Source organism: Aulostomus chinensis, chromosome 3, assembly GCF_037954235.1.
Source record: "Aulostomus chinensis isolate RoL2024-O1b breed Wild chromosome 3, RoL_Achi_v1.0, whole genome shotgun sequence".
In the NCBI taxonomy this organism is placed as follows: Eukaryota; Metazoa; Chordata; class Actinopteri; order Syngnathiformes; family Aulostomidae; genus Aulostomus; species Aulostomus chinensis.
The window spans coordinates 31,386,304-31,402,024 of record NC_141322.1 but is presented as its reverse complement, the minus strand read 5'-3'; the positions used below and the strand labels follow the sequence as shown (position 1 = coordinate 31,402,024).

General features: G+C 48.8%; 2 protein-coding genes across 6 annotated transcripts; both read left to right on the top strand.

The window, feature by feature from the left end:
* Positions 1 to 887: 887 nt before the first annotated feature.
* On the top strand, positions 888 to 8,032 carry ctsa (cathepsin A). The gene is made up of 14 exons (XM_086200400.1): positions 888 to 1,054; positions 2,616 to 2,779; positions 2,949 to 3,060; positions 3,137 to 3,187; positions 3,265 to 3,351; positions 3,437 to 3,592; positions 5,599 to 5,775; positions 5,859 to 5,950; positions 6,246 to 6,324; positions 6,410 to 6,558; positions 6,880 to 6,955; positions 7,288 to 7,377; positions 7,455 to 7,556; positions 7,733 to 8,032. The coding sequence occupies exons 1-14, from the start codon at positions 965 to 967 to the stop codon at positions 7,814 to 7,816; spliced, it is 1,509 nt and encodes a 502-aa protein (XP_086056526.1). The 5' UTR covers positions 888 to 964; the 3' UTR covers positions 7,817 to 8,032.
* Positions 8,033 to 8,458: 426 nt separating this feature from the next.
* khk (ketohexokinase) lies at positions 8,459 to 15,674 on the top strand. Of its 5 annotated transcripts, none has more exons than XM_086200403.1 (9): positions 8,459 to 8,659; positions 9,231 to 9,347; positions 10,292 to 10,426; positions 10,659 to 10,793; positions 12,631 to 12,703; positions 13,746 to 13,892; positions 13,996 to 14,084; positions 14,304 to 14,461; positions 14,564 to 15,674. In XM_086200403.1, exons 1-9 carry the CDS (start codon positions 8,559 to 8,561, stop codon positions 14,695 to 14,697), a joined length of 1,089 nt encoding a protein of 362 aa, XP_086056529.1. In that variant the 5' UTR covers positions 8,459 to 8,558; the 3' UTR covers positions 14,698 to 15,674. The 5 variants fall into 5 exon arrangements, with proteins under 5 accessions (XP_086056529.1, XP_086056530.1, XP_086056532.1 ...); XM_086200404.1 differs by lacking the exon at positions 10,659 to 10,793 and adding an exon at positions 10,516 to 10,632; XM_086200406.1 differs by lacking the exon at positions 10,292 to 10,426 and having other exon boundaries at positions 8,460 to 8,659; positions 14,564 to 15,654.
* Positions 15,675 to 15,721: the final 47 nt, after the last annotated feature.

Below are 15,721 nucleotides of genomic sequence, written 5' to 3'. Positions count from 1 at the left end.
TCAACGTGTCTCCACCCACTCGCGCAGCTTCAGGCCGATAACAAGTCGCGAGTACCGCCAAGGAAGGGAACAGATAGCTACTTCCTGTTGTGCATCAACGCAGATCTGCTGAGTGAAAGTTTGGTTCCAGTTTACTGTCGACACGTTTCCAGATCTGAGCTCGGATCAGAGCAGCAGACAGGAAGTAACTGCTAGGAAGGTGGAGGAAGCTGCTGCACCTGCTGCGAAGGTTCCAGGGAGGTGTGTGTGTGAGAGAGAGAGAGAGAGAGAGAGAGAGAGAGAGAGAGAGAGAGAGAGAGAGAACAGGTGCTGAGAAATTTGATTCTGCTCCTGCAGAGATGTTTGATGTCCAACATAAAATCAGACGTCACAATTCACCTCAGTCTTGATCAAAATGAAACTAGCCGGTCAATTAAGAAAAAACTGATGTTGCCAACCACCATAAACCCTTTCAGCTCTTTGTGGTCCGCCTCGAGGATACAGAACCTTTGACCCTGGACCAGGGGTGGGCAACCGTGTGGATGCAGGTTTTCCTTCCAACCAAACACTAAGAGGTGATTCCACTGATCAACACTCCTGTGGCTGAAGGTGTGTCAATCAGTCACGGCCCTCCATGGCACGTGGTTGCCCACCCCTGCCATAGATGAAACACTCCAGGGACCGGCACAGCAGAGTCCGCGGTCCTATGAGCTGCTTGTGTTTCACAATCAAAGTCACGAGTTTCTTGACGATGAAGCTGAACTGACATCAGTTCTGTCAGTCTGTGCCTTCAGAGGTTTTTTTTTAAAATTTTTTTTATTAATAATTCTTTACATACAAACAATCAAGGCATGAAGTACAATCCATTCCATTGCATTGAAAACGGCAGGCAAATACAAAAAGTGAGGATAAGGTAAAAGGGTTCAGAGGAGGTTTGTCTTCCATCGAAACACGCGGTTTGTGGTCATATGACCGTCTGGGTCACATGACCCGCCATGTTCTTACTTATCTCCAGCCGAAGTCAAATGAACTCATCAACTCGCTGAAGGACGAGGCGCGTGCAGACGGAACCGAGGTGAGAGGTCGGTGTTCGAGTCCAGTTCGCGTCACGTCTCCGGGCGAGCCTTTATTTCGGGGTCTCTCAGTAAAACCGCGATGTTTGCTTGGTGCTGGCGGGGTGCTAACCTGCGGCAGTGAGGAGACACGAACTCAACCGCTAAAAACTGCGTCAATGGATCCACACCAAGTGGTTCTGGTTCGTAGTGACCGTGAAAGTCCCGGGAGTCTGACGGAGAAACAGCCAGCAAATCCCACCCGTCTTCCGGGCGAAAGGCATCCTTCCCCTCGATGAACACGATAACATCTCCAGATACAAACTTGGTAAAACAGCTGCGTTGTGTGAAAGTAACACGCGTTTGTCCCGCAAAATGTCACGTTTGACACCAGGGGTCACGTGCTCTGGTGCGGACTACCCAGGAACCGGTGCTGGGCGCCCAGACCGGGGCGTCTGCTCGTTGATGCTTCACTCTTTCATGGGTTTAAGATCTTAACAGTAACAACGATAGACCAACGTCTGTTAGTTTGAACCGGTCTGACTTTAAATTGTTGAATGTTTTAAGGTTTTTTTTCTCTAAAACCTGTCAATGTTCGAAGGGATTTCCACCTGCTAGCAGTTAGCATGAGCTAGCTGTTTAAACTAGTGAGCAGAGAGATGTAACTCGAGGTTGACGAGCTGTGACTTGAGCTCGTTTTGTGAGTAACAAGAGGGATTCACAGAACGATTCACGCTCAAGTGACAACGTGTTGTCATTTGGAAGAACTTCCACTTTTGGTTCTCCGAGGCAGCGGCATTGATCCGCCACCAGGGGGCAGGAGCATTATTTTAAATGTTTCGACTCAGTTCATTGAAGACATGAAGAGTTCACTCGCGACTGCCTGATCCGTCTCACTGAGCTAAAACAAGGTTGAACGGTTCTTCATTTGGCTCACCATGTTTTTGGCTCCCGGCAGCTCTTTGACAAACACGCCATTCGCCATTTCAAGTTTGCTCGCTGGATGAATGAACACTGGTTTTAGTTGAATCTTTTAACAAATCTCGATGTTGATCTTGGACGTGAAAGTCAGTATGTCAAACTGTCAATCAAGGCTCACAGGCGAGCAATGATTCGCGGCACATGCAGAATTTCTCGTCTCCATGTTGACCTTGTGACGACTCGTCCAAACATTTTCAGCCTGTTTATCAGGAAGGTCCGTTGATGATGATGAGAACTTGGAGGGGTGAATTCGTTCTCCTGTCCTTGTACGCGTAGCATGCTAACGCCCGGCTACATTAGCCGCTAGCTCGATTCATGACTCGGTATTAGTTGGAGCTGAAGACGAACAGTGGCTCTGCGGCGTGAGCTCAGGAGTGTAATTGGTTATCAAGTCCACAGTGTCAGTGTTTTTATGGCGGATTACATTTTTATGAAACTACAGGCCTGTCCAGGTGTGACACGTCCTAGAAGCCCGTGGTTTGGATTTTTATGGCTGATTGAGATTCAATGACAATTTGGCTTTAGGTGACGTGGGTGAGAAACCTGAGTCACCACGTGAGCTGCTTTCAAATTCCTGTGTTGTCACTTCCTGTGTGGTTTCAGATGAAGGTGGCCCTGCTGTGGTTCTTCCTGTGCCCTCTGCTGGGCGGCGACGCGGCTCCCACTGCAGACGAGGTGACCTTCCTGCCCGGTTTGCAGAAACAGCCGAGCTTCAAACAGTACTCGGGATACCTGAGCGTGGCGGACGGGAAACACCTGCACTACTGGTCAGCCTAAACACCACACCCACTGACAGGTCTAGCAGTTAGCATGAGCTAGCATGTTGAGGATGAACGCGCCTCGACTGAGCTCCCTACCGTGTCCACGCTGCACAACCTCAAGCTTCCTTCGGTCCAGACAGTGTTGGCACATGACCGCGGTATGTTGGCGTTGCAGGTTTGTGGAGTCCCAGAAGACGCCATCCTCGGACCCGGTGGTGTTGTGGCTGAACGGTGGACCTGGCTGCAGCTCTCTGGATGGATTGCTGACAGAACACGGACCCTTTCTGGTAGGTTACCTGACCCTGCCCACCTGACCTGCGCTCTCCTGTGATGTCACAGCAACATCTGTAACATCTGTTTCAGATTCAGGATGACGGTGTGACGCTGCAGTACAACCCGTATTCCTGGAACAAGGTGAGGAAACCTGTCCTGAGCAGTTTTCACCTGCTGGCTCTTGGTCACATGATCAATGTTGGCTGCTTTCCATGCAGATCGCCAACGTGTTGTACCTGGAGTCTCCAGCAGGGGTCGGCTTCTCATACTCCGACGATCAAAACTACGTCACCAATGACACAGAGGTCAGTGACACACTCACAGACTGGGCTCCTGATTGGTCCAGAGGCGTTCGCTGTCAGCTGACTGACTGGTGCCTCTGTTCTCCAGGTGGCGATGAACAACTACCAGGCTCTGAAGAAGTTCTTCACCCTGTTTCCAGAGTACACCTCCAACCAGCTTTTCCTGACCGGAGAGAGTTACGGAGGGATTTACATCCCGACCCTGGCCGAGATCGTGATGGAGGATGACAGCCTCAACCTGCAGGTACTGATACTGCAGTACTAGTAGCAGTACTGTATGTAGGCTAGTTTTAGGTTTGTGTCACTGTGGTTTTTCCAACTTTACTGTCATTACCCAGCTGTCATTAGGAGAACTTTTGGAAAATATTAATCGCTTGGATAAAGTACAAGTGTCGCAGGTTAGCATTTGCTACAGACGTTGATACCTGCGTCACATGACTCTCCTCCGCTTCTCAATGAATTCTTTATTTGTTCCTGTCAAATAAACCATAAATTAATTGTTAACAATGACGCCTAATCGAACACTTTGGACTCGTTGGTCCCGTTGGAGGAAGCTAACAAAGGGACGGCAGCAGGCAGAGCTCACAGCCCAGAAGCAGCCTGCGGCCTCTCCTGCTGCTCCGGCTCATCACACACACACGCCATTGTACTTGTATCTTTGTGAGGACTTTCATTGACGTGATACATTCCCTAGCCCCTCCCCCTAAACCTGACAATCTCAACTGACTGCCTGACCCCTAACCTCGACCCTAACCCTAACCAGAACCTGATTCTAACCTCGACCCTAAAACCAAGTCTGGACCTTCAAATGGCCCTTTGAAGATGTGAGGACCGGATAAGATGTCCTCACTCCGTTGGTTAAATACGTATTCTAGTCCTCACTATGTAGCAAGTACAGGAACACACACACACACGAAAGAAACATTATCAGGAGAGGTTTATTTGTTCCTCTTTCCAGTGGAACACTTCAGTGACTGTAGAGTTGCTACGTGCCGTTGGGGCTGTGGTGATACGCTCATCTCACAATATGACACGATAGTCGGCTCACGACACGATTCGCTCCACTTCCATGCTTTTGTGAAAGATTTTAAAGGGACAAAGTGATTTGGTGACATCTTGTGAGTTCCGTTGACTTGGACTGAATGAACTGAAAGCATCAAGTACACAACACGAGGCTCTGACTGGCAGCTCACAAACGCTGGACAAAATGAATCAAAGATGTGCTGAGAAAATTAGTTTCATTTTTTGAAACTGAGCGCAAATTGTAGCTTTCAAGCTTTAGAAAAGTGAACATTGAGAGTTAAAGTGCAGCCAGTGGCCTTCTGAGGCAGCGTTTGAGCTGGATACTGAACACAGGAGGGAGCTGCTGGCCAGTGCAGCCACCAGCTTCACCAAAACAAACCATGGCAGCCAATAATTCAACTGGCGGGTGGCAGCAGCATAGCGGGGCTCCATCGCGTTCACCAGGCGCCTCAAGCCGGTGTTTGCCACCACCCAGTAAGCTCTCAAATCCTGACTGATGAAGCAGCAATGGACTCCATCATTTTCTGCGACCTCGGTGAAGACGATGGGAACCTGTGGCAACAACCGCCGTCACTGTCCAGCTGGTTCGTTTGGGGTCGCGCCTCAGCTTCTTGGGCTCGGTCTCAGTTAGCATTTCCTTGTCTGGTGGTGACGTTTTAGGAGGCTCGCAGGTTGGTGGTGCTTCCAGAGGACTTAAGGTTTGTGTGCCTCCGCTCACAAACCGCCACACTTTTGTCTAAATCGTAACTTTCCTTTTTGTCTTTGAACCAAAATGCTCCCACACATCTGCGTTTAAGCGTGCAGGCGCTGGATTTATACTCGCCGCCGTTCTCCTGAATGTCTCAGCTCTAACCTGATGAGAGAGGCGTCGGCGTCTGGGTAACCAGAAATGCTCTACAGCGACACCAGCAGCTGGCAGACAGAACTGCTCTTCCTGCAAAGCGCTGGACACGAGGGATTGGAATGAGGCTCAATGTATCGATACTCAGCTGAAAAATTGATACTCTGAGGAAACCAAGTATTGATAAATGCCACAGGATCAATAAACCTGCTCAGCCCTGCTTCACGTGACCCTTATCAAATCTGAAACGTTGTCATTTTACAAAAGTATTTGTGCATGTGAATGTTGCCGGGATACTGCAGCGTATGGGGGTGCTAAGTCACTGTTAGCTTATAGCCTGCTGAGAGCGTTCTCGTGGTTGCAGCCATGTCTCTCTTGTTGTGCAGGGCATCGCTGTGGGAAACGGGATGTCCAGTTACGAGATGAACGATAACTCTCTGGTGTTCTTCGCCTACTACCACGGCCTGCTGGGAAGCCGGCTGTGGAACGACCTGCAGACTTTCTGCTGCAGCGACAACACATGCGACTTCTACAATAACGGGAATGTCAACTGCACTGGCAGCGTGAGTCCCGCCTCAGTGCAGCCTTCCCAGGTGAAACGGTTCAGACCTGCTCAGGTGCATCAGGTGTTGTGTCCCCTCTGCAGCTCTATGAAGTTCAGGAAATTGTCTACGGTTCAGGACTGAACATGTACAACCTGTATGCTTCCTGCCCAGGTGGAGTCGGCCAGAGGTTCAGGTGAGCTGACTCATCAGTTCATTCAGATTATCAGGTTTCCATGTCGTTGCGGTGGGTGGTGTGTGGACCCGAGGGTGGAGGTCTTTATGGGTCCAAAATTTATGCCGGAACCCAAAGAAACTTGAAACCAGACTGTTTATTAGGAACTGAGACCTGAATCTTGCCAGAACTGCTTAATGATGGCCTAGAGGGTGGCTATGGTACCGAACCTGAACGGGTCTCAGGTGGGGTCTCTGAGTGCAAGGTGCTTAAAGACGTCTCCCAGGAAGCTGATGGATTTGACTTCCTGTTGTAGTTTTGTGCGAGGTCAGCTGGTGGTGCGGGACCTGGGAAACAACTTCATCAACCATCAGTGGACTCGACTCTGGAAGGAGGTCTGTAAAAACCAGCTGCTGTTGACAACCCCCCTCACCTGAGGACGGCTGTTCTGACTCTGTGTGTGTGTGTGTGTGTGTGTAGAAGTTAAAGGGGCTGGCATCTGTTCAGAAATCTGTGCATCTGGACCCCCCCTGCACGAATTCCACCCCCACCTCGCTCTACCTGAACAACGTGTACGTCAAAGCTGCTCTGCACATCAGCCCCGAGGCTCTGGACTGGGCCATCTGCAGGTAACGCCTCACCTGGCCTGCTGACACACCTGAGTGTTGGTAGAGAGAGCAGAAAATCTCAGTAACCGTGGAAACTCTGGGAACGTATCCTGATGAGAAAATTCTACGTTTTTATTGAAGGTAAGTATTTTCCCACGTGAACGTTGATTTCCTTCGACCCGTCTGGGCCAAACGGGTTCAGTTGGTCCTGCAAAGGTAGACCCACCATCAGCCCTGCACCGCCCACACACACACCTGAAGAAATCTCAGGAGGACGTACCTCTGAGCACTTGTCAGTTCTCCATGACCCCTGTGACCTTTAACCTCTGCCTTGTGTTGCAGCTCTGAGGTGAATCTGAACTACGGTCGCATCTTCATGGATGTCAGGAAACAGTACCTGAAGCTGCTGGCTGGTCTGGTAGGTGAACGCCGCCGCTTGTTGATGGCGGTGTCTGATGTCCGAGGGGCGAACACCAGCTTCTTTGGAAAGTCTTTTATTGTTGACCCGCCACCATTCATGGTGCTAAGCTAACTGGCGTGGGTCCCAGCTCCCTGGGGAGGATCTCTAGCTTCCTGTCTGACTTTGGAGACGACAAACAAGAAGAGACTTCCCAAAAAAATGGGCGTGTTTCTTGTAAACGTTCACTTTGCTGGTCCTTGCAAGACACCTTCCCTCTGTGACCCCAGCACGACTGCTGATGGTCTCGTTGAGTGTCTCCAAGGTCACGATTCGTGTCTGTTTCTGAACAGAAGTACAGAGTCCTGGTGTACAACGGGGATGTGGACATGGCCTGTAACTTCATGGGGGACGAGTGGTTCGTGGAGTCTCTGGACCAGGAGGTACTGACTGGTTTAGCTGATGGGGTCCCAGGTTCAGCTGCTTGTTGAGGCGATCCAGTAACCTTGTGATTTTTCAGGTGGAGGTGAAGCGGCGTCCGTGGCACTACAAAGACTCAGACAGTCTCCAGGTCGGAGGCTTCGTCAAAGAATTTGACCATATTGCCTTCCTCACCGTCAAGGTAAACGCCGTCGCCATAGCGTTGGGTAAATTCTCACCCCTGTGTCAGAGTCTTGAGCAACTGAAGCTGATGTCACACTCTGGTCAGGCTGGTGCTCGGTTCCAAACGCATCCAATCAAATGGGTTTTTACATTTGACTCTCTGTACACTGACCTTTGACCTCTTTCCACCTGCAGGGTTCAGGTCACATGGTTCCATCAGACAAACCAGTCGCTGCCTTCACCATGTTCTCCAGATTCATCAACAAGCAGCCGTACTGAGCTGCTGGGTTTGGACCCTGCGGGCCTCCAGTCTGTCTGCTCATGTTCTGCTGTCACTCATCTCACTGCCAGCCAATCACCACAGATCCTCTGTCGCCAGGCAACCTCCTCCACTGCTTCCTGGGTGCCGTTAAATGAACATTGCTGATTGGAAGATTTAATGTGAAACTTATGATTTTGTACTTTAAAGGGAAAATAAAGTTTTCTTAAAATGTCGGACGCGCTCACTGTTACCTTTTTATACATCTACTGAAACCACCTGGAGACACACTGGTGGTGAAGAATGAGTCCTAAAACCAGTTCAGGACCAGTTCAGTCTGCCCATGGTTGGAACAACAAAACAACTAACACTGAATTATGATTGACATGTTGAGACAAGCGCAACACAACAACGTGATCCCAGATGGTTGGAAACGGGGTGGACGTGCGACTACGTGAAGGCTCTGATGGTAAACCAGTGAAGGGTCACAGTTGGAGGCTGCTGTCAGTTTTATGAGAAGACATCTGATTATGAACCCCAACAAGGACGAGCAGCAACTCCCACTGAAGTCAAGTCCAGAGTAGGAAGTCTTACTAGTTGGTGGGCGACTCTGGCAGAGCTGAGCTGCTGTCCACTCCGGACCAGAAGGTGGCGATAGTCAACTGGAGGCCAGGCGCCATTAAACGAGAAGAAGTTTGAGTGAACGAGGTGTTTGCTAATCAAAGTCCAGTCCAAAGTGCAAGTGTGTGTTAGTAGGCTGAAATGATGGAGGAGCAGCAGCAGAAGATTCTGTGTGTGGGTCTGGTCTGTCTCGACATCATCAGTGTGGTTGACAAATACCCGGAAGAAGACACAGACAGCAGGTCAGCACACGAGCAAACGCTAACGCAACATTAGCTTAACGCACCGGCTTCTACTGACAGAACATCATGTTGGGGAACATGCTATCGCCATCAAAAATCCAGATAGCACACTTGCTAACGCTAACACATCGACGGGACATCATCTCCGACGCGGCGCCGCCATATTGGTACAGGCAAGATTAGCCCGGAAACAACTGCATGCAGACCGGAAGCAGCGGCTCTGAATAAAAAGCCATATAATTTTGACATTTCTCAACAGATTACGATTTTTATCAGCTCTGGCTGTGCATTTAAGCGAAAGTTGTAGGAATCAGGATTTATAACCTCATCAATTACGACTCATCATGGTTGATTTGTTCAACACTTTCCCTTTGACAGCTTCACATATTTACTGCATGGAGGTCAGAGAACAAGCAGGACAGCGTCATAAAAGCATATCTATGAAAGAACCACTGACTGATCATAGCAGTCGAGGTGAAGGTTTTTAATTAACGATGGCGTCATTGATCTGAAGTCATGTGGCTGAGCTGGAGGTCCAGGTCGCAGGTACCAGGTGTGTCTGTACCTGCAGGTGTTTGTCGCAGCGCTGGCAGCGAGGCGGGAACGCTTCAAACTCCTGCACCGTGCTGGCGGTGCTCGGGTCGCCCTGTGCCTTCATGGGGTCCCTGTGTGCCGGACCCATGGCCGAGTGAGTACTGATCACTGCACTCCTATACACCAGTTGTATTGATCGGTGGGATCGATGGGAGTTAAGGTGATAAGAATGAATCGTTTCAAGACTTTCGAGTATCTGTACATGACTTTAACGGTCGACACAACACAAAATGAATATTTGATATCTCAGTATTTTGTCACATCAACAGCATTGATCAGCTCAAACTGTGTCCTTTGTCTGATTGATGACAATCATTCATTCATTTATGATTGTTTTGTTTGTTAAAAAGTGAAAGTTCACGTCAAGATATAAATCAGACTCCTCATGCCTGCTCATTAGATTTTACCCTTGTCACACACTGGAGTTCATATGTAATCGTAAGAAGTGGCTTTTTAACATGAATCTACCAGTACTGACACTACTGTTACCACAACTATGACCAGTGGTCCTGATGAAAGTACTAACAGCCCAAATGTACTGCATCTATGTGTGTAGTTTCATTTCGTACATTAGAATGGGAAGTTTTGCGTGTTTTATTATCTGCTTTAGTAACACTGATGGTTATTAAAGAAAGCCAGCAGATGATGGTTGTGTCATGAGTTGTTCCTCCAGTGGGTCGGCGGCTCTAACAGTTCCCTGCAGCTTTGTTATTGGACAAAGACCTGACAGTTTCCTCATGACTGTTTTATTCTGGTGGACGACGTGGCAATTTCCTGAATCCTGCAGAGCCCTGAAGTGGCCATGGATGGACACCTTTGAAGCCTTAACTCGTTCCCCCTGATTTGTTATTTTGAGGAAGATTTAAATTTCTGCCTCAATTTAAATACGCTACATTTTTGTAAAAGTTCAATCGTTAACAAGTATCATCTTAGATATGCCCCCCCCACCCCCCCAAAAAAATCTCTGTGGCCCTTCCTGGGCTCTGTAGTTTGATTTTGGGGGACAGAGGAGTTGTCAATCCATTTCCTGTCCCATAGTTTTATTTTGGAGGATTTTCACAAGTTCCACATCGACGTGTCTCTTGTGTCTGAGCACGCTCAGTGCACCACTCCGGCATCTTTGGTCATCAGCAACATCAGCACAGGAAGCCGCACCATCCTGCACATGAACAGGTGTGTGTGTGTGTGTGTGTGTGTGTGTGTGTGTGTGTGTGTGTGTGTGTGTGTGTGTGTGTGTGTGGCTAACAGTCTCTGTTTTCAAGGTTTTATCAGCAGCGTGGAGATGCTGTTCAGTCATCACATTCACAGAAGCTCCACCCCTTTTGTGTTCGGACAGAACACAGCTTCCTGTGTCTTTGTGGTTTTATGTTGGAGGGCAGGTAAAACCATTTCCTGTGTTTGTCAGTTTCATAGTGGATGACTTCTCGCGGCGTGCAATTGATATCTCAGCAGTGGTCTGGCAGGTCAAAGGTCAGACCCCATCTGCGTGTTGTGTGGTTTGTCCATCCAGCGGCTCTCGCACCGTCGTTCTTTCAGACACGTAAGACGACTCGACGACCGGGTGGATCTCAGCGTTCACAACACACGTCTCTGTCACCGAGTGCTGGCCGCCGCCACCGCAGTAGGGTGATGTTTTGTGAACGCTGGGTGACTTGCATGCACACCTCCCGATCATCACCCTGATCTTCATCTCTAATAATCCTCAAATGAAAGCTTGTCACATGACCCACTGCAGAGCGAGGGTTCGGCGTCACTGCAGGGCCATTGGGCCATCCTGGACCTTCCCTATCCCCCACGTCAGACTGCGTTCCGTGTGTGTGAGTAGAGGAAGCGACAGCCGCAACATCTCAAGTAACCAGGAACGCCTTTATTTACTTGACTGTTGATGTGTAAACTGCCTGAACATTTGCGGCAAAGTGAAGCCGGATAAAGGAGATGACCGCCGAGGTCCGATAGCCGCTGCTGCTCACAGGAAGTCCAGAACACAATGCGTCAGTTTGTCTCTTCCGCTCCTCAAAAGCAACACAGGCCATGAAGACAGTTGTTTGACACCCCGGTGTTCAGTACAAGTCCATTGGAGCGAGGCGAACACGTCAATGGCATCAGTGAGGTTTTCAAATCAGCTTCAGGACACTTGGATTAATTCAGACGAGCAGTAAGGAGTCATTTTATTGTTGTAAACTGAACCTGACTGTCTGCGGCGTGGGTGAGGAGATGACTCAATTATCTCACATACAAGCTTAGCATAAAGGCTAGCAGCAGGTGGAATCATTAGCAAAAGGATGTGTGGCAGGTGCGAGCTGCTAGCCTTGCTTAGCATAAAGAATTGAAGTGTTCAGAAACTCTTATCTGAGCATAGAGCAGTGCAGGAATGAAACCTGAAACCAGGAAGCAAGTTAGCATTCTGGAGTTTTTTACTTGATATTTGTTCTCATGTGCAGAATAAATCATGTCAATGAACACCGCTGCTGTCAATTTTGAGGTGTTTGTGCGTCGAGAGGTCAGTTGCTAACAAGCGGCTCTGAAGACTTTGACCGTAACTGCACTGAAAGCAGACGTGCAAAGCCGGTTGTGGTGATACTGAAGTTGTGTCGTTTGTGTATAGCATGTCAGTTTTGTACTTCTCAGGTTGTTGTTTTTTTGTTGTTAAAGGTCTGCTTTTATTGTTATCTTTTATTTTTAACCTTTTTCCCGCCCACTGGTGTTTTGGCTAAGCTAGTCCAGCATTTCCACTCTGCTGCTCGAGTTTCTGCCTCCATTCCTTGTGCTAAGCTAGGCTAACAGAGCTTCCTCTGCACTGGGAACGCTGAGGAGAAGCTGACGCGGATCATTCGGCTCTAAACGAAACACTGAAAATGGAGACCTTTCCTTTCCTTTCCGTCATAACGGACTCGTGAGTCTGCAGTGGTTCGGGGTTAATTGTTATTGATTCTTTTAATTTTCCAGGCGCGTGAACGTTTCCACCCAAATACGATGAAACGTGATCAACAAAATGTCTCCGATCAGCAGCGTTCATGGAAAATGACCAATCAGATGAACTGATCTAATTGAAATGTAATTATACCATGAAGGTCATTTAGACAGGAGTTTTAGCTCCACATCCGTTCATAGCTCCGAAGACTGAAGACAGAATTCGATTATTTTGATGTGAAGGTTATTTAGGGACGGAGGGATGGAGGAGGAGTGAATGATAGAGGATGGAGGGATGAGGAAGAGAGAACAGGGGGCTGAAGAATAGAAGGATGAAGAGTTAGAGGCATGACCGACAGACAAGTGGAGGACAGAGGACGGAGTGAGAGGATGGAGGGATATCTTGTGTTTCTGGTGTCTTCATTTGCTACCTGGTGAAGAAAGTGACCTCACTTCCTGTGTGGTAGGAACCTTCCTGATGTCACAGCAGAAGATTTCTCCAAAGTCGACCTTTGCAAGTTCAAGTGGATTCACTGGGAGGTGAGTTGGACTAAAACTGCCAGAGGGATCTGACTGGAGACGGAGATCTGTTTACTCAGACTAACTGGACTGAGGAGACAGAAAACAGACTTTACCAGAGCTGAAAAAATTAACTGGAAAAACAAACTAAACCGTCTCACCCTTAACTAAGGTTATGCTAAGCTAACGCTAAGATTTAAACGTGATGTGACTCTTAACTTGGTGACTGTGATTCAACCTGTCCAACATCTCCAGCTCTGACCAGCCTGAGTTAACAAACTTGACTTAACTCAACAAAAACAGACTCAGGGACAGCTTCTTCCCCAAAGCTGTCACCATGCTCAACGCTAGCCTGCACTCAGGAACTGAAGTGCCTCCGCACCATCACCGGCACTCTCTTTTCTTTTCCACCACCAAATCTGCCAGCCTCCTCCACAAACCAGCTCAGATGAGGACTGAACTGTAGAAGTCCCTCTGTGTGTTTTGCACTGTCACCAGGACTGTTCTGCCATGTTTGCACTGCAAATGCTACGTCACCTCCATCTGTTGATGATAGCCACCTTGATCTGGTACTGGAACGTGCCTGTGCACCTGGATGCACCACAGCGCCACCTGAGGCTGCTCTCCACTCCCACATGTACCCACAGTGGGACTTGCACAAGCCTGTTTACAGTTGTACAGTCTATGTACATGTCTTATATGTATTAGTACATGTCCTCATGTCTTTGCAGAGTCTATGTACAGTTGTGTCAGTATTAGTCCTACAGTAGGGTTAGTAGTGTAAATATGGGTCTGTGTATATTTTTCTATTTATATGTGCACATCCCAGGGAGCAGCGTTGCATCTCATTGTTCCTGGGATGATGACAATAAAGGCATTCTATTCTATTCTAAAGTAACTTAACTCGACAAACGTGACAACAAAAAGACAACCTGACAAACGTATCTTATCTCAGTACCACGACACGGTACTTTAACTACTCTGCATACACACTTCCTAGTTCCTCCACAGTACTGCCACCAGTGTCACAGGGTACTGCAGTATGTGTTCCTCACTCCTGCAGGGCCGAAATGCTTCTGAGCAGGTGAAGATGATGGAGCAGGTGGTGCTTTATAACAGCACGTTGCCGCAGCAACAGAGAATCAGAGTCTCCGTGGAGATCGAGAAGACCAGGGAGCCACTGTTTCAGCTGTTTCCCCACGGGGACGTGGTACGGTCCTTTCTGTTCTTAGTTCAGGCCGATTGATTCCTGCATCAGGAAGTGTGGGCAGACCGTTGAGGGGACGCATCCGTCTGTCCTCTTGTGTCTTCAGGTGTTTGTCAGTAAGGACGTGGCTCGTCACTTCGGCTTCCAGACTGCCGAATCCGCTCTGAGGGGACTTTACAGCCGCGTCAAACAGGGGTGAGTGGAGGTCAAGGGTCAGCGAGTCCTGCATGGGCCTAAGATTTCAGTCTGACTGACCTGTCTCACTCTCCGGCTGATCTGTCTCGCTCTCCGGCTGACCTGTCTCACTCTCACTGACCCATCTCACTTTCTGGCTGACCTGTCTCGCTCTCTGGCTGACCTGTCTCGCTCTCTGGCTGACCTGTCTCGCTCTCTGGCTGACCTGTCTGTCTGCAGGGCTGTTCTCATCTGTGCTTGGGCAGAAAAAGGAGCTGATGCGTTGGGTCCTGATGGGTTGGTCGTCCATTCAGACGCATTTCCTCCCAAAGCGCTGGTTGACACTCTTGGAGCTGGAGACACTTTCAATGCTGCTGTCATCCACACGCTGTCCAACGGTGAGACCGACCTGGACCCTGCACCCATGGCTCTTTACCGCTCTCCCTCAGGGGGACTGACAGCCCTCAAGCTCTGCTCTGTTGCTCTGTTTGTGTCTGTAGGTGGGAGTTTACAGGAGGCGCTGACCTTTGGCTGCAGGGTTGCTGGCAGGAAGTGTGGTATCCATGGATACGACGACATTGTTGCAACAGACGCAGCTGAGCTCAGAGGGACTGTACAGGCGCCGGATGTTTGATGGATCGGCACTCTGAGGAGAAACCAGATGAGGGTTCATTGACTGTTAAAAAAAAAACCACAACTGAAAAATGTGTTTATATTGAAATGATCCTCAGTTTGAGATCAAATTGGGGCAAAAGATGTGAAAGTGTAACCGTGGATACGCTGTCACTTTCCTCCATGCTGCTTTTATTACAGCCGGGCCTCTGGTGGTCATGTGACCGTCACGTCTTTCCAGTGACGTTACTGCAGTTTCCAGGCGCTGAAAACCTGAAAAGTAGAAATACTGCATCACACCGTGACCTTGGGCTTGACCTTGACCACCAACATTTTTCGAGGTCGTCTTTGAGTCCCGGTTGACATTCGAGCCAAGTTTTTAAAAAGAATTCCCTCAATATTCAGAGGTTTGTCATTTGGGTTAATTGGAAAATTGACTTTTGTGTGGAGGGAAAAACGATGAGTAGCTGTTCAGGACCGGTGGGCCCTCGTAAACTAATCAATAACTGATGATTGACTGTCATAACTGTTATCTGATCAGAATCAGAATCAGTTTAATTGGCCAAGTATGTTCACAACATTCAGGGAATTTGACTCCGGCCGTTGGTGTCACTCATGGAATTCACAGAATAAACCTGAAAATGAACATAAATAATAGGAAGTATAAACGTCGACAGAAAGTCGCTGGATGTCAGGGCGGGAGGCTGTTCTAGGCTGTGTCTTGACACCTTGACATCCAGCGATTGCCTGATTGAGTTCAGGCAAGTTCTCCTGGCCCGACGGAGGGTGTTTCTCTGGCCCTGTGAGTGAGGTTTGATCGACGGACTCCTGCTGGTGCAAACTGAGGTCATGAATGAAGGAATAAATCGTTCCACTGAGCTGAGCGCTGCACTTTTCCTCGTCTGGTGAGAGAAGAATCAGCCCCACCTATCAATAAAGGACTGAGGTGATCCCAATGCTGCTGATTGGTTCATTCAGTTCTTTCCGTGGTTCCCTCAACTCAATCGTGGTCTGGAAAGTATCTTGTGGCGCCGTGGCGCCCGGGA

Excerpts from the sequence above, each read along its gene's own strand:
- ctsa (XM_086200400.1), top strand. The coding sequence starts at position 965 with ATGACCCGCCATGTTCTTACTTATCTCCAGCCGAAGTCAAATGAACTC. Across the intron at positions 3,593-5,598 it reads ATGACAGCCTCAACCTGCAG|GGCATCGCTGTGGGAAACGG; the intron begins GTACTGATACTG and ends CTTGTTGTGCAG. Across the intron at positions 6,956-7,287 it reads TGAAGCTGCTGGCTGGTCTG|AAGTACAGAGTCCTGGTGTA; the intron begins GTAGGTGAACGC and ends GTTTCTGAACAG.
- khk (XM_086200403.1), top strand. The coding sequence starts at position 8,559 with ATGATGGAGGAGCAGCAGCAGAAGATTCTGTGTGTGGGTCTGGTCTGT. Across the intron at positions 8,660-9,230 it reads GAAGAAGACACAGACAGCAG|GTGTTTGTCGCAGCGCTGGC; the intron begins GTCAGCACACGA and ends CTGTACCTGCAG. Across the intron at positions 9,348-10,291 it reads TGTGCCGGACCCATGGCCGA|TTTTATTTTGGAGGATTTTC; the intron begins GTGAGTACTGAT and ends CCTGTCCCATAG.